The following is a 17448-nucleotide window of genomic DNA, read 5'->3' as shown; positions in this document are numbered from 1 at the left end:
AGACCACAATTGTCGTCTTTTGATTTTCGTTGTTCAACGAATATAGTCCCTAGTGTTGACAGTGGGTTACTTGCCATTAATTTTTATAACCCTTCCAAATTTATTTCTCCATGTTTAATGCCTGAAATTGCAAGTAGGGGGGTGAAATTACACTGTAAAAAAATTTGGGTCCAGAATTTTAAAGGAAATTAGTGATTTGGTCCAGCTGAAAAAGGTTAAAAATTAGCACTTCGGAAGCTGTCAAAAGATTTCAAGACGCCCTAAACATAAAATTGTTCATATCTTGAGTTAGAGCCGATGAAGTTTTCTATAATTTTGATATAATTTGTCCCAAAAGTAGTACAACACACTGTAAAAATTTCTTTGAGAAAGCGCAGGTGGGATTTTTTTTTATTTTCATTTATGTTCTAAAAGAAATGCACTACGAAATACTTGTGGTCTCGGACCATATTCTAAACCGAAATCCAATATTTTTAACTACATTTTGAACACTATGTTGGCTGCTGTACCCCACAAATTGTCACATTTTTGCTTTTTATGTTGTATGCAACTAAATCCGGATGAAAACAATTTCGAATGCGTTTTTAGAACTTATGCGAGTATACATAAGTGCAACAATTGTTGGCAATATAATGAAATTCTATGCAACTGTGATATATGTGAGAGGTTTAGCTAGCGACAAAACCAGTTACAATCCAGTACCCACCATTTTAAACATACAGTAATCCCTGTACCAAGTCATGAATATGACAGTTGTTTTCTATTTGGGTGATGTGTTTCAGCTTTTGATACTGCCATTTGATAAAGGACTTTCCATTTGAATATTCCTTGGAGTTCGATATTTTCATTTTGCTATGTTGTGTCACATACTATAAATATGTAGTTTTATGGCAAAAAACATTTGAATTGAATTGATATCTTTTTTTGTTAGCTAATTTACTTTTTATTGGAAGTAACTCTATATATTTGTTTATAAACAACATAATTGGTTTTGTTTTAGACGCCCTTCGATGCAAAATTGTACTAAGAACATGCAAAAAAGTAATCAACAATATCTAAAGCAGCTATATGAAGCGCTGGCTATATTTTTTTTGGTAAGAATCAGAGAAAAGTATGAAATATATACATTTTGCTTATTCCGTTATCTATTTTTTTTAACTAACTGATTATAATCATCTTATTTATACAAGAAGTATAAATGATCACTTTGATAGGGGTTAATAATAATAAATTGAGGTCGTGATTGAAAACATTAAACTATGACATTATACTTTATTAATTTTCAATTCGATAGTAATACATGTATCATAATTATTATGCAATTACTCTGTAAAAGTTACACCAAACACTGTACATATACCATACAAAGTCATTACAATTAAACGGTTGTTTGTCTTATCAAAATATACCGCTCTTAGATATCTGATGTCATCTGTCACTGGAAGTAATAATTTGCTTTGATGGCCATAGTTTGATATAACTTTTATAGTATTACTTACAGCACTTGGTATATAACAATTGCCCCAATTATCAACGGACATTTGTATATCAGACTGAAAATCGGGTTTGTCGATGTGTGCTTCCCAAATCAGTTGGCCATTTAGATCTAAACATCTAAGAACGTTTGACAAAATGTATATCTTATTATTCTGAACAACATATGATATGATTTCGTTGAAAGCAATTTTGTAAATAATGATGTTGACAATATTTCCATCCAAGTCCATAACAGTGATTTTACCCTTACAATCGATAAGGTAAAGAAAGTCTTTACAGTAACACAATCTACAACAAGAATACATATTGCGACTTTTGGTGATACAATTAACATATCCTTTTTCTACGTTTACACTTAATATATCATTCTGTCTCATCACAGCGATGCAGTCTTTCCTGATAACCGTTATATCTCTAACATTAAACCATGAATTTTTTAGTTGGGGTTTTTTTAATCCTTGTTTATCTACGGGTGAAAATTCAATTTCTCGCTCCAAAGAACCAATGATATTGTATATTAGAAGTCCAGTTGCTGTGTCGTCAAAAATGATTACTTTGTCACTAAGACATACAACCTTTGAATATTTTATGACTTTATATTTTAAATGAAATCTGATATTTTTTGACAGTCTGATTTTATCTATGCTGATTACACAAATTGGAACTTGAGCCTGTTTATTTTTTGCAGTTTGTTTTGCAGAATGAAAAATATAAGGTTCAGATTTTAACACAATTTCGACCTTTTCTACCTCATAGCCTAGAATGTTATATGTTTCGCCTGATTTATAGTACAAACTTAATGTTTTCATGTCACTTAAAGATGTTCTAAATGTTTCATATTCCCTAGTTATACTTTTGAAAATATTGTGTACAAAGAAAAAAGCCTGACGTTCAGAACAATATTCTTTCATTTGATATAACTGAATATCAATTTTAGAAATGTTCTGTTTTATTGTCATAATTTTTTTAACCGTCTTTTCTATTTCAGTTTTACATACTTCGTGCTTTAATTTCAATTCGTTAAAGGTGATATTAATTCTTTCATTTCCAAAAGCAACCCCTTTAAACTTATCAGTAATAGAAGATTTAATGTTAGTATTTTGTTGCTCAATAGCTAATGACAAATTCGCTAAATCTGACAAAACTTGTTTCGTGTCGGCAATCAGTTCTTCTACTTGCGATACCAAATTTTCAAACATGGATGACGATGTTGTATTCAAAGTAGCTTCACTTAGAGGAACAATGTCAGTACAATTTGTGTGAACCACCCTGACGCACTCAACGCAGATTGTTTTTTGATGTGTTTTGCAAAAGAAATTAAAATCCCGATCATGTTTATTGCATGTAATGTCTTGTGGAATTTTTGGTGGAAAATATTCCATACTATCGTTTAACGATAGTAATGTGTGATTAGCTAAGGGTTTTGTAGCCGTATGGTACATAGAGCAGGTGTTGCAATAAAGCTCCTGACAGTCTTTACACCACTTTTTTGCTCCAGTAGTCAGGTTTCTATTACTACATGTTCGACAGGATCCAAAGATGAACTCTTCTTTAATTTCTTTTGCTATAGAAACAGAAATGTGAAGTCTTTGAAGGTTAATTGTTCGGCAGTAAAATAACACTACATTGATTTATATAAAATGGGACAACATTTTCTTATTTTAAATTTTAAGAATCATTTGGTCGACAGAATTTGTTGAATCTGTTAAATGCAGTGTTTGTTAGGATAAAAATTTATTGTCGAAATGCCATTAGTTTTATTTCAGTTATGTGTTTGTTGTTAATCATTCCAATCGGTATTTGATTTTTAATCATATTCACCTCCTGATAAAAATAACAAAAGCCGAAATTTACCCCCAAAATTACAATGCAATCAACAAGTACTTTCTTATCAATAGTGCTTAAATTATTAAATCCGAAATTTGTAAGTATCAAATAATAAATTGGAGACGAATAAAACCAATGTTCAAATATTACAAAAAGTAGACATAAACAGCTTAAAGAATGACGTTTATTGGAACTATTTGCAGTTTAACAAATTTCATATCTTGAAATTTTATTTATAGAACAATCTTGCACAACTTAAAATATATCTTTTAACACAACAGCAGACCCAATCATAACGCACAAGATGCGCGTTTCCACAATTGATTTATCTTTGGTGTTTTAACACTTTCAGACGAAAACTTACTTATATCAAGTTTTGCCATCTTTATCGTAAGATATAAATATGTACAATAAGGGTTCGACGCACAACAGTATTTTTGTATTATTCTCAAGTCTCGATTTTATTGTTTATTGTTAATGTGTTTTTTTTTATCTACAGAGAGTTCATGGAGCTATTGACAGACTTACAATTGGGATATCAAGAGGAATAAAGGAAGAAATAAAAAAAAATTAAAGAAGATAACATTGCTTTGTCTAAGTTTGAAATTCAAATGAACAGTACCATCTGTATGAAGCAATTTAAAAGTAACTTTGACAATAAAAACGATATTCTGATTTTTGAAATTGACTTAATTGACAGATATTTTCATGGAGGTAATACTCATGTCTCGAATAATTCTGGTCTTTTAAGATACGTGTTGCAAGAGTGAGTGTTCACGACGGGTGCCGTATACGGTGCAGGAATTGTTTACCCTTCCGGAGCACCTGATTTCACTCCCGGTTTTTAGTGGAGTTCGTGTTGTTTCTTATTTATTATTTATAACTGTTGATGAAAATGTCCTCTTTTTTTTAGTCTTTGTTTACTCCTTGGTTTTGATTGTTATTGTCTTCACACAATTGTTTATTTTCAGTTCTTGTTTGTATAAATTGTTGCATGTAAACAAGATAAGTTTTATCTAATAAAACATTTTTTCTCAGGAAATTGACTTACCCGTATACGGTATAAACGATGCTAAAATGTTTACATCAACACTAACATCAATAGTGGTATCAATCTCACAAGACTTTACAAAACTCCGTAGAAATTCTAGGAAAGCTATACTAAATCTATCCGGAACTGTGATCAAATCCATGGAAACTGACGTGTCTATTATGAGTGATCCGGTATACACAAATTCAATGGTAAAATTTGTTAATTCTGTTACGGATCTGAGCTTCCGTTTGATATCTTCAACACGCCAGTTACTTGGAGTTGAAAGAGTCCATCGAACAAAGCACTTTGTAGGATCTTTTAAAATAAAATACATGATATTTAAGTATTTTTTGTTATTTCTAAGTTGAACACTTTGTTAGATAAAAATTTGTTACTACCACCACAGTTAGCTTTGTATAATTCGCCGTACACTACGATGTATTTCAAATTAAACTGGTAAATTCGAAATCAGTATTTCAACTTTTTTAAAGCTTATATTCAAATAGAAATAGAACGGAATTAGAGGACTTATTTCCTTGAAAATATTCAATCCATTTGACAAAAAAGTAAAATCACAAAAATACTGAACTCCGAGGAAAATTCAAAGCGGAAAGTCCCTAATCAAATGGCAAAATCAAAAGCTCAAACACATCAAACGAATAGATAACATCTGTCACAAAAACACGTATATGATAAGAACGATTATTGATCAACTTTGAATTTTGAATTAAAATGTGACATGGGACGATATCTGCATGGGAAGGTGAAGTTTTCGTTTGAAGTAGCGTGTACTGCAAATAAGATACAGTGTCATAACACAAGAGATGGAGCTAAGCTAAATCAACATATATCTACAGTTCATGGTACCTAGAGAAAATCAACCGATCAAAAATAAAATTTGGAAAGTAACGAAAAGCTTAATACTAGTACTTGAATTAAATAAAATACTAGTATTAAGCATTTCGTAACTTTCCAACTGTTTTGATTCGATCGTCTTGTGTAAACAAAACGTGCATCTAGTGTAACAAAAAGTAAAATAATAGAAATACCGAACTCATAGTTTAATTCAAAACGAATAGATCCTTATCAAATGGCAAAATCAAATGTTCAAAGATATCAAACGAATATAAATCAACTGTCATATTCCTGACTTGCTTCATGCATTTCCCTATGTATACAATGGTAGATTAAACCTTGGTTTATAGCAAGATAAACCGCTCACTTGTGTGACAGTCGCATACAATTCAATTATCTTGACAACAAAACAAATAGACATAATAGACAAAACTGTCAAAAATTGGAGTTCAGCAGTCAACATTGTATTATAATCTGTATCACTATAAAGCACCCAACCAATTCAACAAAGTAAAACAAAATGGCATAAAGACCTTCTCTAGACAAAGCACATAATAAGAAAAAACTAATTTAATCAAAAATGGAGTGTCTAGTCTCCAAACACCGACTTTCGTGTTAGTCAACTTCTACCCTGTAATGTTTTTAATGCGAGATATGCCTCAGCAGTCCCTTCGTATATTTAAATGTTGTACGATCTTCTCTTTACAACAAGTTTCATTGTCTTTCGATATAGGCATAGATAACCTTAGCCGTATTTGGCACAACTTTTTGGAATTTTGGATCCTCAATGCTCTTCAACTTTGTACTCGTTTGGCTTTACAAATATTTTGATATGAGCGTCACTGATGAGTCTTATGTAGACGAAACGCGCGTCTGGCGTACAAAATTATAATCCGGGTACCTTTGATAACTATTTAGAAAAAAGAATTATAGATGATTACCTTGATTTGTCTAATCAGTCGGTTTATGAGATTTTATGATATTACAACTTCGGTAATTATTGTTGCCTTTTATATCGCTATGTTTTCGTCTGCTACAAAATTAATATTTTGTGGAAAGGTTACCCGAATCCTTGTAAAATTACACCAGAAAATAAAATAAGAAAAGGGGGTGACCGTTTTCGTTTTTGAGATACGAGCCGTTGAAATTAACAGCATGATACGCCAAAATTACAAACGATATATATAGAGAAAATCATCAAAAATAGCAGATATTTTTACATTATTAAGATTTTCTATTTTGTTGGTCCACAATTTTTTTTTATAAATTGATATACGATTCAGAAATGAAAGACGAATCCATCGGTGCAAAGAAAGTCCTTAGCAACCGTGCTAGTTTTTAAGCTAGTCTCTGTTGAAGTTTGTATTTTTGGCAGGAACATTAAAAATATCCGGAGACGCCATCGACGTCTACAGTAACGTCGTCACAACTTCTACGCCGTAACTCTATTCTATCGTACAATGTCGTAGCAAAGTCGTGTGTGTGTATTGCCCATATTCCTATGCACTACAAATGCTCAAGCGTAAAGAAATGATAAGGAAATAAACTGCATCATTTTAAAGAATATTTCTGCCGCCAAAAAAAGTTGGCAATTAAATTTACCGCAGGTGAAAGAAAGTTACCGAAGACTTTAACTTCATTTTTTTATATTAGAGCGGTTACCGCACATTTTTAATGCTTTGATTGCTAAATTTTTTATGAATCAAATATCGAGTTTGAATGTGTCCCAGTTAACACAACGTTGTCAGAATGAATTGATCGGATATAATTTTAGGAACGGGTATACACCTCTTTTTCCATCTTTCTGAATGTTTGTATTTAAAAAAGTAAACCCTATTTTCTGCATATTTCCATCTTTGTCATTTCTTCATGGTGTTATTCTGAGGTATTGCACACAATAAAGTCTACATTATAAACCTATTTCATTAGTATTGTTAACACACATGCTCGTGACGCAACTATGAAAAAAATATTTTAATTTACAAAATTTCCCGTCTCGATCACTTTCCCAAGTAAATGACAAAGTATGATGTTCTGTTTGCTGAATGGAGTTTCAGTAACATAGGAAAATATTTGTTTGTACCATTATTTGTTAAAAATCCACATACACGGATTAAAAAAAACAAGCATAATGCATACTATGAATCTTCAACTATTTCGATTCTTATACATCTTTGGCTTTCAGATGTTCGGCCTTTAGTGTTCCTCATATAGGTTAATCAAGAAAAGCGCTTCGGACGCTTGCAATTTAAAACGTGTTGATTTCATTTAATCTTCAGGATTTTTTAGGCCGTAATAAGGTTAAAACAGGACTCGCAAATACATTTTAACAAAATAGAATAGATTAGAGTATTTGGTATAACTTCCCGTCGCAGATATTTCATACATATTCAAGATGAAAGCAAACACCTAAAATTATGCTTTTGAGATCGACGTACCTAGTGCAATTACGACGGAACCTTCTCAGTGTTATGCCATAGCATTGTGTATAGGGAAATGCTATAGTAATGTGTATAGTGTAATGCTTAAACTTTACTGGTGTAAAATTAATGATATTAGAATACACCAAAGGCAACCTTATGATAATGTATCCAGTTCGATGCTTTAAAACTTTACCTAATCAAATTTTATAAGAATTTACTTTGTGTAATGCACGGAGACTATTCGTAATATGTTGCCTATTTACCTAGCGTAGTGCTCTACAAATATAGCCTCTGCATATTGCAAATGCATTGCTTTCTTATCTATATAGTATTTAAAAAAAAGGAAGATGTGGTATGACTGCTAATGAGAAAACTACTCGCCATTGGTCAAATGAAGTCGATGTAAGCAATTACTATAAACAATCGTTCTTTTTTCAACAATTGAAGAAAAAACATAATGTATAGGCTATAAAAGACTCCGACATAAAAATTCGAAAAATTTCAAACGAGAAAATCAACGGCCTTATTTATAACAAAAATATTTACGAAAAACAAATACCATGTTGTGAAGTGACAGAAGCGTTGAGTATTAGTCAAGTTTGACAGATCAACGTAGAATGTAGATGTAGACATGAATCAAAGTGAATGACAACCAGTAAACCATATGCTTCTCAATTCTTGTATAATCATGAACTAGGTGAAAGCATAGAGCTGACCGCTTGCGAGTTCCTCATGGATAATCACTGAGATCGTTAAACAACCCGTGCAGTAGACTTTGGTAAAATTGAAAAAAAATCTTTAAAATGCTATTGAAATGTTATAGTCTTAACTCATGTAATCTCTCACTAAATATTAAATTGCAGTTACAAGTTTCCAGACCTCTTTTCTTTAACCGTAATACTATTATGAGTATATTCTATTCATTCATAATCTTGAATTGAGACTTGAGAACAAAAATGTTTTTTTCAAAATTACTTTCTCTAATTTTGAATGATGTACACAGACACAGTTAAAGAAAACAAATGTCGCTACCCTTCGAAATTGGAATTTGATAAAGAAGAAATGACATGTTATATTTTTTATCTAACATGTGTACTTTCAATTTCGATTTGGTTCTAAATTTGGATTTAGGTTTCCCATGAATTGCGGACGGAGTAGAAGACACCTGTTTATTTTCTGCACATGTAGAAAAAGTTGAAAACTGGGAGTAAATGACATACTTATTACTTATTTTAAGATAAATGTTAGAGTGATCACGCTTTAGTTTCTGAGTTATTTTTTGTGGGGCTAATCTGTTTTCTTTTTTGTTTGATTTCCGTCTTGTAAGTGTTGCACTAGTGGTCAAATTATTCTCTTGATATCGTCGTACTTTTTATATGAACATAAACCATGTCCTTCAATTTTCAATTGCACAAAAAAAAACATGCCAACGTCTTTTTAATTCAGCAATTAAAGTCATATGTCATTTATTAATTATTCGTAACCTAAAATTGTACGTTTTTCGTTCAAAACTACGGCTTTTTAAAACGATATTGTTGGGTCAATTCAGGTTTCATTTTAATTATTTTGATATCAAATAAAAGTAGAATTGTCACATGTGTATTTGTTTATAATTTTGTTGTGAGTTTATTTACTTTCTGTTGATATAATCAACACAAAATGCCCTCTCCTACGCGTCTAAAACAAAAACAGTGTATTAAAAAGTAAAGTCAGGATGTCCAAAACAATTATAGAATGCTTTGATTTCTAACTGGTGTAATTCAGATAATTTCTATGGGGTTTTAAGACGGGTCAGGCGTGCTTGTTGGATTCATGATAGACCACACGAAGTAGTTTCTCTTTCGTGTGTCCATTTTCCTTTCTTGTAGTAATGGAGATAACTTGCGTAACTAAAGACGAACGTTTTTAATCCCGTATTATAATCCTGGTACCTTTGATAACTATTTTGCTAGAGGCGTGTACTTCGCCTTAAAACAGACGTGATTAAAACAACTGCAGTCACAGATAGATAACGTATTCATTGGGTAATATAATCATCTTTAATCAGTTTACTACCAAATACACCTCTACTTCATTTAAGATAAGTCTTTATTTATCATTTCATATACCTATACAAACTCATTGCGACTAAAATGTTATATTAAAAACACGTGTTGCAGGATTTCAATGTTAACGACTAAGTCTAAATCTCCCTATTGCATCTGTGCTAGTTTCTTATTCATATATAATGTCTCTGGCAACGTTATAACTGGTGATCTCAATATTGACAAAACATATTTCTGCGAAAATGTAATATCCAAAGACCCGAAATATCGTGAGCATTTTCATCAATTTGAAAAAACAACTTCCAAATGATCATGGATTCAACCGAGGATGATGCCAGGTAGTTGGATAATGAAAGCAACAATTGTATACCACTGTTCAATAGTCATTAATCGATGAAGCGTAAACAAACCTGGGTGAAAAAACAAAACCAATGGAAACACATGAACTATAAGAGAAAAACAACAGAACAACAGAAACACTGAACTGTTAAAAAATCAAAATGCCAACCTACATAGAAACGGAGTATTTGATAACTGCTATATTCCTGAATTTCTAAAGGACATTTGAAATATGAATGGTGTATTGCTCGCCAAACCACCCGCATATATGGCAATGTTAAAAAATTACCGCTAAAATGACAACATTACGTGACCGGAATGCAGTACAAAAAAACGCGAGAACACTCAGGACAGAACATTCCAACATGTAAACCACGTGCACAGAATAACAACGAACACCTTTCATTAATCAAATGCGATATAGAAGACGTATATACTCATTTGGAATTGGTAAAGGGATGGGAAAGTCGTTGTTACAAATAAGAAGTAAACTACTGAATGGGTATATGTATTAACATGCGTACATCGATCATTTGAAGACCAAAATGCCGCTTATCACTTAGTGTCCTACTTCTACAAAAATGTAGTTGTCCTTGCCGATAAAGGCCCAAATAACATGATTTTGTGTTAACATCATATGTATTTTCGTAATAACACAATTAAGCATGGAAACAACACTTTGAAAAATCATTTGGAATTTCAGCAAAAGATAAAGATTAGTAAATTTCCACTTGCTTAATAATCTAGTTTTACTCTGAGAGTATTGTGTAATAAAAGTCTCAAGTTTACTCAGGCTAAAGATTCCTAGTATCTAAGCCAAAGTAGACATTAAACGATAATCGATGCTGTGTTTAGGCATTTTGTTCAGATGTGGTCTCTAACGATTTATATGTTTTCTATTTGAATGATTTGGGCATGGTTTCATCAAAACAAATGATCTGCGCACGGAAGCGATTTTAAATAGAATAAAAAGAATATGTTACTTTTTGTGTTGAAGACTTCACTATATTTCACAGACTACTTCTGTTTGCAACATACACAATTTTTACCTTTTTGTTCACTTTCGATGACGTCTGATTTTCCTTTTGTAGAAATTTTTACTTCAAGGTCCGTTATCTTGAAAAGGAGCTGGTCTATGAAATTAGAATATTAATTTACCTTTGTGTTAATAGCACTTACAAAAACATACTTTCACAAATAGCAGATAGTATAATAAAGACCCGAATAAAACTGACTTATATACTTTACTAAATTTTACTATTGGTTAAATCTGTACGTTTGAGAATTTCGCTGTAATTTTCCATATGCAACATAACTTTTGCATAAATAAAGGCAACAGTAGTATATACCGCATAAACGTTTAATATAAGCAAGACACACTTAAAGTGTATACTGTAAATTCAGACATTATTGTGAGATTTTAAATAATGTGAGTAATGCGACTGGGTGAGAATCAAAATAATAAGATACATATATCCGATACATTTAACTGTTTGCATATTTTCCTGAAATCGCAATCATTAATCTCGCATTTTGTATTAAAAACGAAAAAAGTAAATACATGCAATAATTTCTAAATTGACAGTCATGTTTCAACTCAATCAATTAAACCTAACATTAGACAATAGAAAGGTAATAAATTCTGATAACCATACATAACTTTTTTATTCCTAAAATCATTGCATTTTATGTTAACAAAATATTCAAAAAATTCAAACATTCAAACAGAATAATTATGTTATTGGCTGTATCAAAAGACAAAGAGAATGATGTTTATATCTGAAACTATAAGGAATGTAGTACATAATGTGGTCCTGAAAGCATGTTCGCAAATGAATTTGGAAGAGGATAGTCACGCAGCAGAATTAATGTGATCTGTGGCAAAAGAGTTGCGAAAGATACCAGAAGGACAGTCAAACTCATAAATCGAAAATAAACTGACAACGCCAAGGCTAAAAATGAAAAAGACAAACAGACAAACAATAGTACACATGACACATTATAGAAAACTTAAGAATAAGCAACACGAACCCCTTCCAAAAACTGGAGGTGATCTCAGATGCTCCAGAAGGTTAAGCAGATCCTGCTCCACAAGTGTCACCATCGTGTTGCTCATGTTATAACAAATCCGGTTAATAGTCCAATTCGGTAGGTCACATTCATGAAAGGAAAGGGGATTGCATTTACGACGTAAGGAACATATCCGAAATCATCTGTGAAACGGTTATTCCATAACGGTCAACCAACGCGTGATGGCGTCCGTAAAATTTACGAAGGGATGATTCCAACGACACCATTTGGAACCAGTGGCGGATCCAGGAAGGAGGGGGGGTGTTCCGGGAGTTGGAACCCCCCTTTTTTGGGCCAATCAATGCATTTGAATGGGAGCATATAGTTGGATCCCCTCTTTACTCTGGGTTGCGACCCCCCTTTTAAAATGGCTGGATCCGCCCCTGGGAACTCTTGGTTTAATAGCTTCCTTGCGAGCAGCAACCCTCAAGAAAATCATCGTAGGAAATACAACATATTCGGTTGGATTGTTTCCAAAGTAAAATAAAGGTCCTACTATATAGGTCATATATATAACAGAATTATTCCTGCTGTGTGCGTATGTACAGAAAGGACACTGCAGACTTCTAGAAATTTAATATTGAATGCTCAAACAGGATCGTGGAGGAGGATTTGTAAGCAAATAGTTGGTTGCGTCTTTGTATATGTCATGCAGTTGTGAACAGTTATCTCATTGGACAAACTGTTAACTTTGTTTGAAAGACATATGGCAACTTGCACAGCCATGTTTTATTACTTCATGTCTTTTTTTAATGTTACAGAATACATATGATCTGATATTCAATTTGGTTTGTCTTACATGTATCGGCAACTTCAAATTAATTATTTTATTGAAATTATTTTATTTGTGAGTATAATATTAGTTAACTCTTCATGGAAAATAGGTTTAAAATTGAAAATGGATCTTGGGAATGTGTCCAAGCGACAACAACCCGACCATAGAGCAGACCACATCCGAAAGCCACCAATAGGTCTTCTTTATAGCGAGAAACTCCGCAACCGGAGGCGTCCTTTAGCGTCGTTTTTGTACTCTCTTTGTTAGAAATAAACAAATTTAACCAAACCTAATAAATTAAAAATTAAAGAGCATTTTTTTTTTATAAAATTAGAATTACTACATATGTAATAACTGGCCAAACGGGCGTCTTGTAACTTTGCTGCCACCTAGCTACTGATTCACTAAATGCTGGCATCTTAGAAACAGTCATGGTTTCTTTATGCTGTTGTAGTGATAATCGTCGAACACTCAAGTGTCTGGATGTTTCATTCTCAGAGTTATCTTTGACATTCATCAAATGTATAATTTCAAATTTCATTAAATGTGCAGTACCAATAACAGTATCAACTAACCGAACATCTGGCAACATATCCTTAGGTCTGACTAAGGAGGAAGAGCCCCTGGCAAACAGGTGCAAGCTTTTTATACCCGACGGAGCATTCGGGGTAACGAACAGTTCTTAACGAGGAAACAAACGGGTAACTGGAAACGGGCCTGACAAGTACGAAAATAATCCCCGATTGCTAACATTAAGTACATTAGAATGTAAACAATATGTTTACGGAACATAAAAATCATCTTAGTACAATTTACAATCATAATTGATATCGTTTTAACACAATAATGTGAGGCAGGCATTACCTGTGAATGGGGACGAAGTCTGTATGAACTAATGTTTTTGTAACTTAAATATTTGTTAAAAAAAGAAACTGAAATACCGTATCGTCTCCAATTTTGGTTCTGTTGTTAGGGATGTTACATGTGACGTTATTTAAGTTATGACGTCATGTTCAATGTAAACAAAGAAACGCAATGCATCAGGTAACGTTTATTCATATCATAGACAAAGAATGATTAAAAATTCAATATTGGTAATGTATTCCTTGAATTCCTATATTTTAATAGACTAATCAAAGTCTCATGACAACAAGAGCGGCAGAAGGAAGTAGATTTTTGCGTTCTGCGCAGATCCGGAAATTAAAAAACGCGACAAAAAAAAATTTGAACGATTTTGAGTTCATTAGTACAATGAAAAATTCGTAAAACATTTTCCCGGTTTTTTTTTGTTTTTTTTTATTGATTTTTCTACTGTTATTGGGGACTTTGTCCCCATACTATTGCAATAATCAATTTACAACCGCTATAGTATTCATACACTGTTTTACGCTAGTGGTACATAAAGTTCACCTGAGGTTACACAGTCAACCTCATTTGCATAATCAATACACAAAAATCATTGTGCCGGTAATAGCGTCTGAAGTGAAAGTGAAAGTTAACTGCATAATTTATCTCGATTATACAACAATAAAAACGGTTGAACACTGGGAAAACGGAATGAATAGTACACTGAAAGCATAAAGAATTGAATTAAAAGGGTAAGAACCGGTGTCAAACTTTAAAATAGCCAAAACTTAGATAATAGGCAATAACAGGTGCTTGAAAGAAAAAAAAACATGTTTTTCAAGGAATTTAGTTTGGCCAAGTCATTACACATATACCATTAAAAAAAGGTAGTAGTTAGCGTTTCATGTTGCTGTTGAATGCATTTTCTTTAAAAAAAAAAAGTTTTACATGTTTTGTTCAATTCATCATCGCTTACTGAAATAAAATAGTTTAACTATTTAAGACAGTGCATAACTAAACTGTCAACACAAGTTTCCACAATCCGTCAAAGTTGCTGTAAAGGCTAACAGATGTTCATAGTTTTGAAATATAAGTATATACGTACCCAACTGATAACTAATTTGTTCAATTTCATTTTGTGTAACACCTGGGCGATTTATTAACGCGTTCAAAATGTCCTGAAATCAATATAATAGAAAGCATCGATAACATTTTCTTTTACATTCAACGAACACGTTAGGTATCAAACAATAATGAAAGCAAACAAGGTTCAGACTTTCCTTAAATGATTTTTTTTTGTTCTATCATTTTTTCTTCACTTAGACGATCGATTGTCATGACAGTTTTCCTTCTTTTTCGACTTAAAATCGAATAGAAAATTGTTATCCTCATTATCTTCATTATTCTCATTATCGTGATATAGCATGAAATATTTAATGTAAATAAAACAGAAAAAAGTAAACTAACAAAAAATACAAACCCCTTAGGAAAACTATAATAAAAGGACAGTTAAGCAAATGGCAAAATTAAAAGCCCAACCCAAACGAATCGATTACAACTGTCATACTCCTTGACTTGGCACAGGCATTTTCGAATGTACAAAATGATGGATTATATCTGGTTTTTAAGCTTGCTAAACTTCCCACTTGTATGACACTCACATCAAATTGACAGCAATGTGTGAACAAAAGAAACAGACATAATAGGTTAAATGTCAAAAATAGGGATATAACAATAGCATAATAACACACTAACAGGATCGAATTACAGAGCCATGTCAAATGGATATTGCAAATAAAAAAACAGACTGAACAGAGATAGCGATAGAAAAACAAAGACAAATAAAAGAATACTGTATCACGTTGTAAAGATGATAAACAACGTCAGTACCCAGAATCTATGCTTCAAGATCATTGTGTATTATTTGTAAAGTTGATAAGGACACTAACTTAGTACGTCAGATTTGAAATTCAATTGGTACTCGTAGAAACAGAAGAGTCTGTTGCCGTTTGTTGATTTGGTGTTTCTCGATTCTCATTTTTATAGAGATTGGTATGTTAGTATCCCTGTTTAAATTGTTTTACACAAGTCATGTTGGTGCCCTTCATAGCTTGCAGCTCGGTTTGAGATAAAGGTACATGCTTAAGACTGTTCGTGACCAATATTTGTTTACTCGCTTAAAAATGGTGATTATATTTGGGATGCGTGACGTATATACATATATGGACATAAAAAGGGACGAAAATAACCAATAGGTCAATTAAAAACTTCTGGAGAAAAAAAATCTCATTAGAAAACCGGATGAGCTAATGTGCTCCGAAAGGGTAAGCAGGTCTTGCTACATAAGTGGTACCCATCATTGTGTTCATGCCAGTGAAATTTCGAGGATACTTCACAGTCAGTTATGTCGTAATCGGAGAAATTTCGGAAATTAGGTTTTATATACACCTATATATCTTGTTTACCGTTTTTAAACTATCGTTCGCCTTTTCAGTCGCTTCTTGCATGACGAGAGTGGTATTATGAACCGCTTTAAGGCTTTGAATCTGCATCTGTATCAAGTGCCGAAAGGATTTTCCAGTCATCATTGCTAAATCTAGAGTGTTCGTCTCTAGAATGCTCCATTTTTCGTCAAAATCCGACTTTGATATCCGTGAAGGGTTTCCTATGTGATCGATATAATTTCTGACGTCCTTAATTTCTTTAAGCCACAATGGGTTACCAGGAAGGGTTCGTTTACAACATGTTTTTATCACTGCGCGAATCAGTATAATGTCAAGGTCTGCTACTTCTACTCTTTTAGGATTTATATTGCAAACACAATATTGTTTGAACTTTTGTCCTTTTTTAAGCTCGTGATTAGTTACTACACACGCAGAACGATCATATAGGAGGTCAAATTGAAATTCGCACAAACTTCCCGTCCTATAAGCCGATGCAATCGAATTCGACTTCAAACATTCACAACATGAAACTTTTGGAATGTATTCGTGAAATAACTCATGTTTATGTTTGTCAAGAAAAAGGAATAAAGTAGTTTTGTCTAAAGCTTCTCTTTCAAAATATACGTGAACTACATTCATCACCACATCTCCATAAAATTGTTGAAGGCGCTTTAAAAAATCTTGTTGTTCAGATGCCATGTTTGCTTACGTCTATTCCAACCTAACTACAAAATGAATAAACATGATAATCAGCATAATTAAAAATATAAATAGTTAAAATTCTGTTTGATAATTTTTCCTTTGAAACAGAAAATCAAGTGAAAAAGTATGGTAAGGTGTCTTCTTGACATATCCAACTGTAATTAGATCTTTAAACATTGATTTTATATTTTGTTATATGAAATTTGAATCCAAACAAAATATTATTGCACATTCACGATTCATCATTTTTTCGATACCTAGCATTTAGATTGCAGAAGGTCGTGTTGTTCTCTGAAAGTTAATGAGGTCTTTATACTGAATGTATTCGATATAGGATGTGTACTGATTGATTTGCTTTACAGGTTATTGGCTTTGAACTGTATTTTGTATCTTTTTTAGGTAAGAAATATAAACTCCCTGCCACGTAAGGTCTGTGTTTTTGCTAGACTTTTTTTCTTTTTATCATCGATCTAGTGATTTATGTTCTTTTCAATTGATTTGCATAATTTGAAATTGCTGTACTGTTGCTTTACTATCCAAGGTTAGGGAGGGTTGTTGCCTTCGTTACATATTACCATAAAAGATTAAATAA

At 32.4% G+C, this 17448-nt stretch overlaps 1 protein-coding gene across 1 annotated transcript; it reads right to left on the bottom strand.

The window, feature by feature from the left end:
- Positions 1 to 1260: 1260 nt before the first annotated feature.
- On the bottom strand, positions 1261 to 16869 carry LOC139491710 (uncharacterized). The gene is made up of 5 exons (XM_071279539.1): positions 16176 to 16869; positions 14816 to 14888; positions 11069 to 11152; positions 4376 to 4672; positions 1261 to 3061 (listed from the first exon to the last, which is right to left on the bottom strand). Exons 1-5 carry the CDS (start codon positions 16851 to 16853, stop codon positions 1323 to 1325), a joined length of 2871 nt encoding a protein of 956 aa, XP_071135640.1. The 5' UTR covers positions 16854 to 16869; the 3' UTR covers positions 1261 to 1322.
- Between the last annotated feature and the right edge of the window lie 579 nt (positions 16870 to 17448).

Source organism: Mytilus edulis, chromosome 10 (genome assembly GCF_963676685.1).
Source record: "Mytilus edulis chromosome 10, xbMytEdul2.2, whole genome shotgun sequence".
NCBI lineage: Eukaryota > Metazoa > Mollusca > Bivalvia > Mytilida > Mytilidae > Mytilus > Mytilus edulis.
The sequence above is the reverse complement of the archived record's forward strand: the minus strand, read 5'-3'. Positions and strand labels throughout refer to the sequence as shown.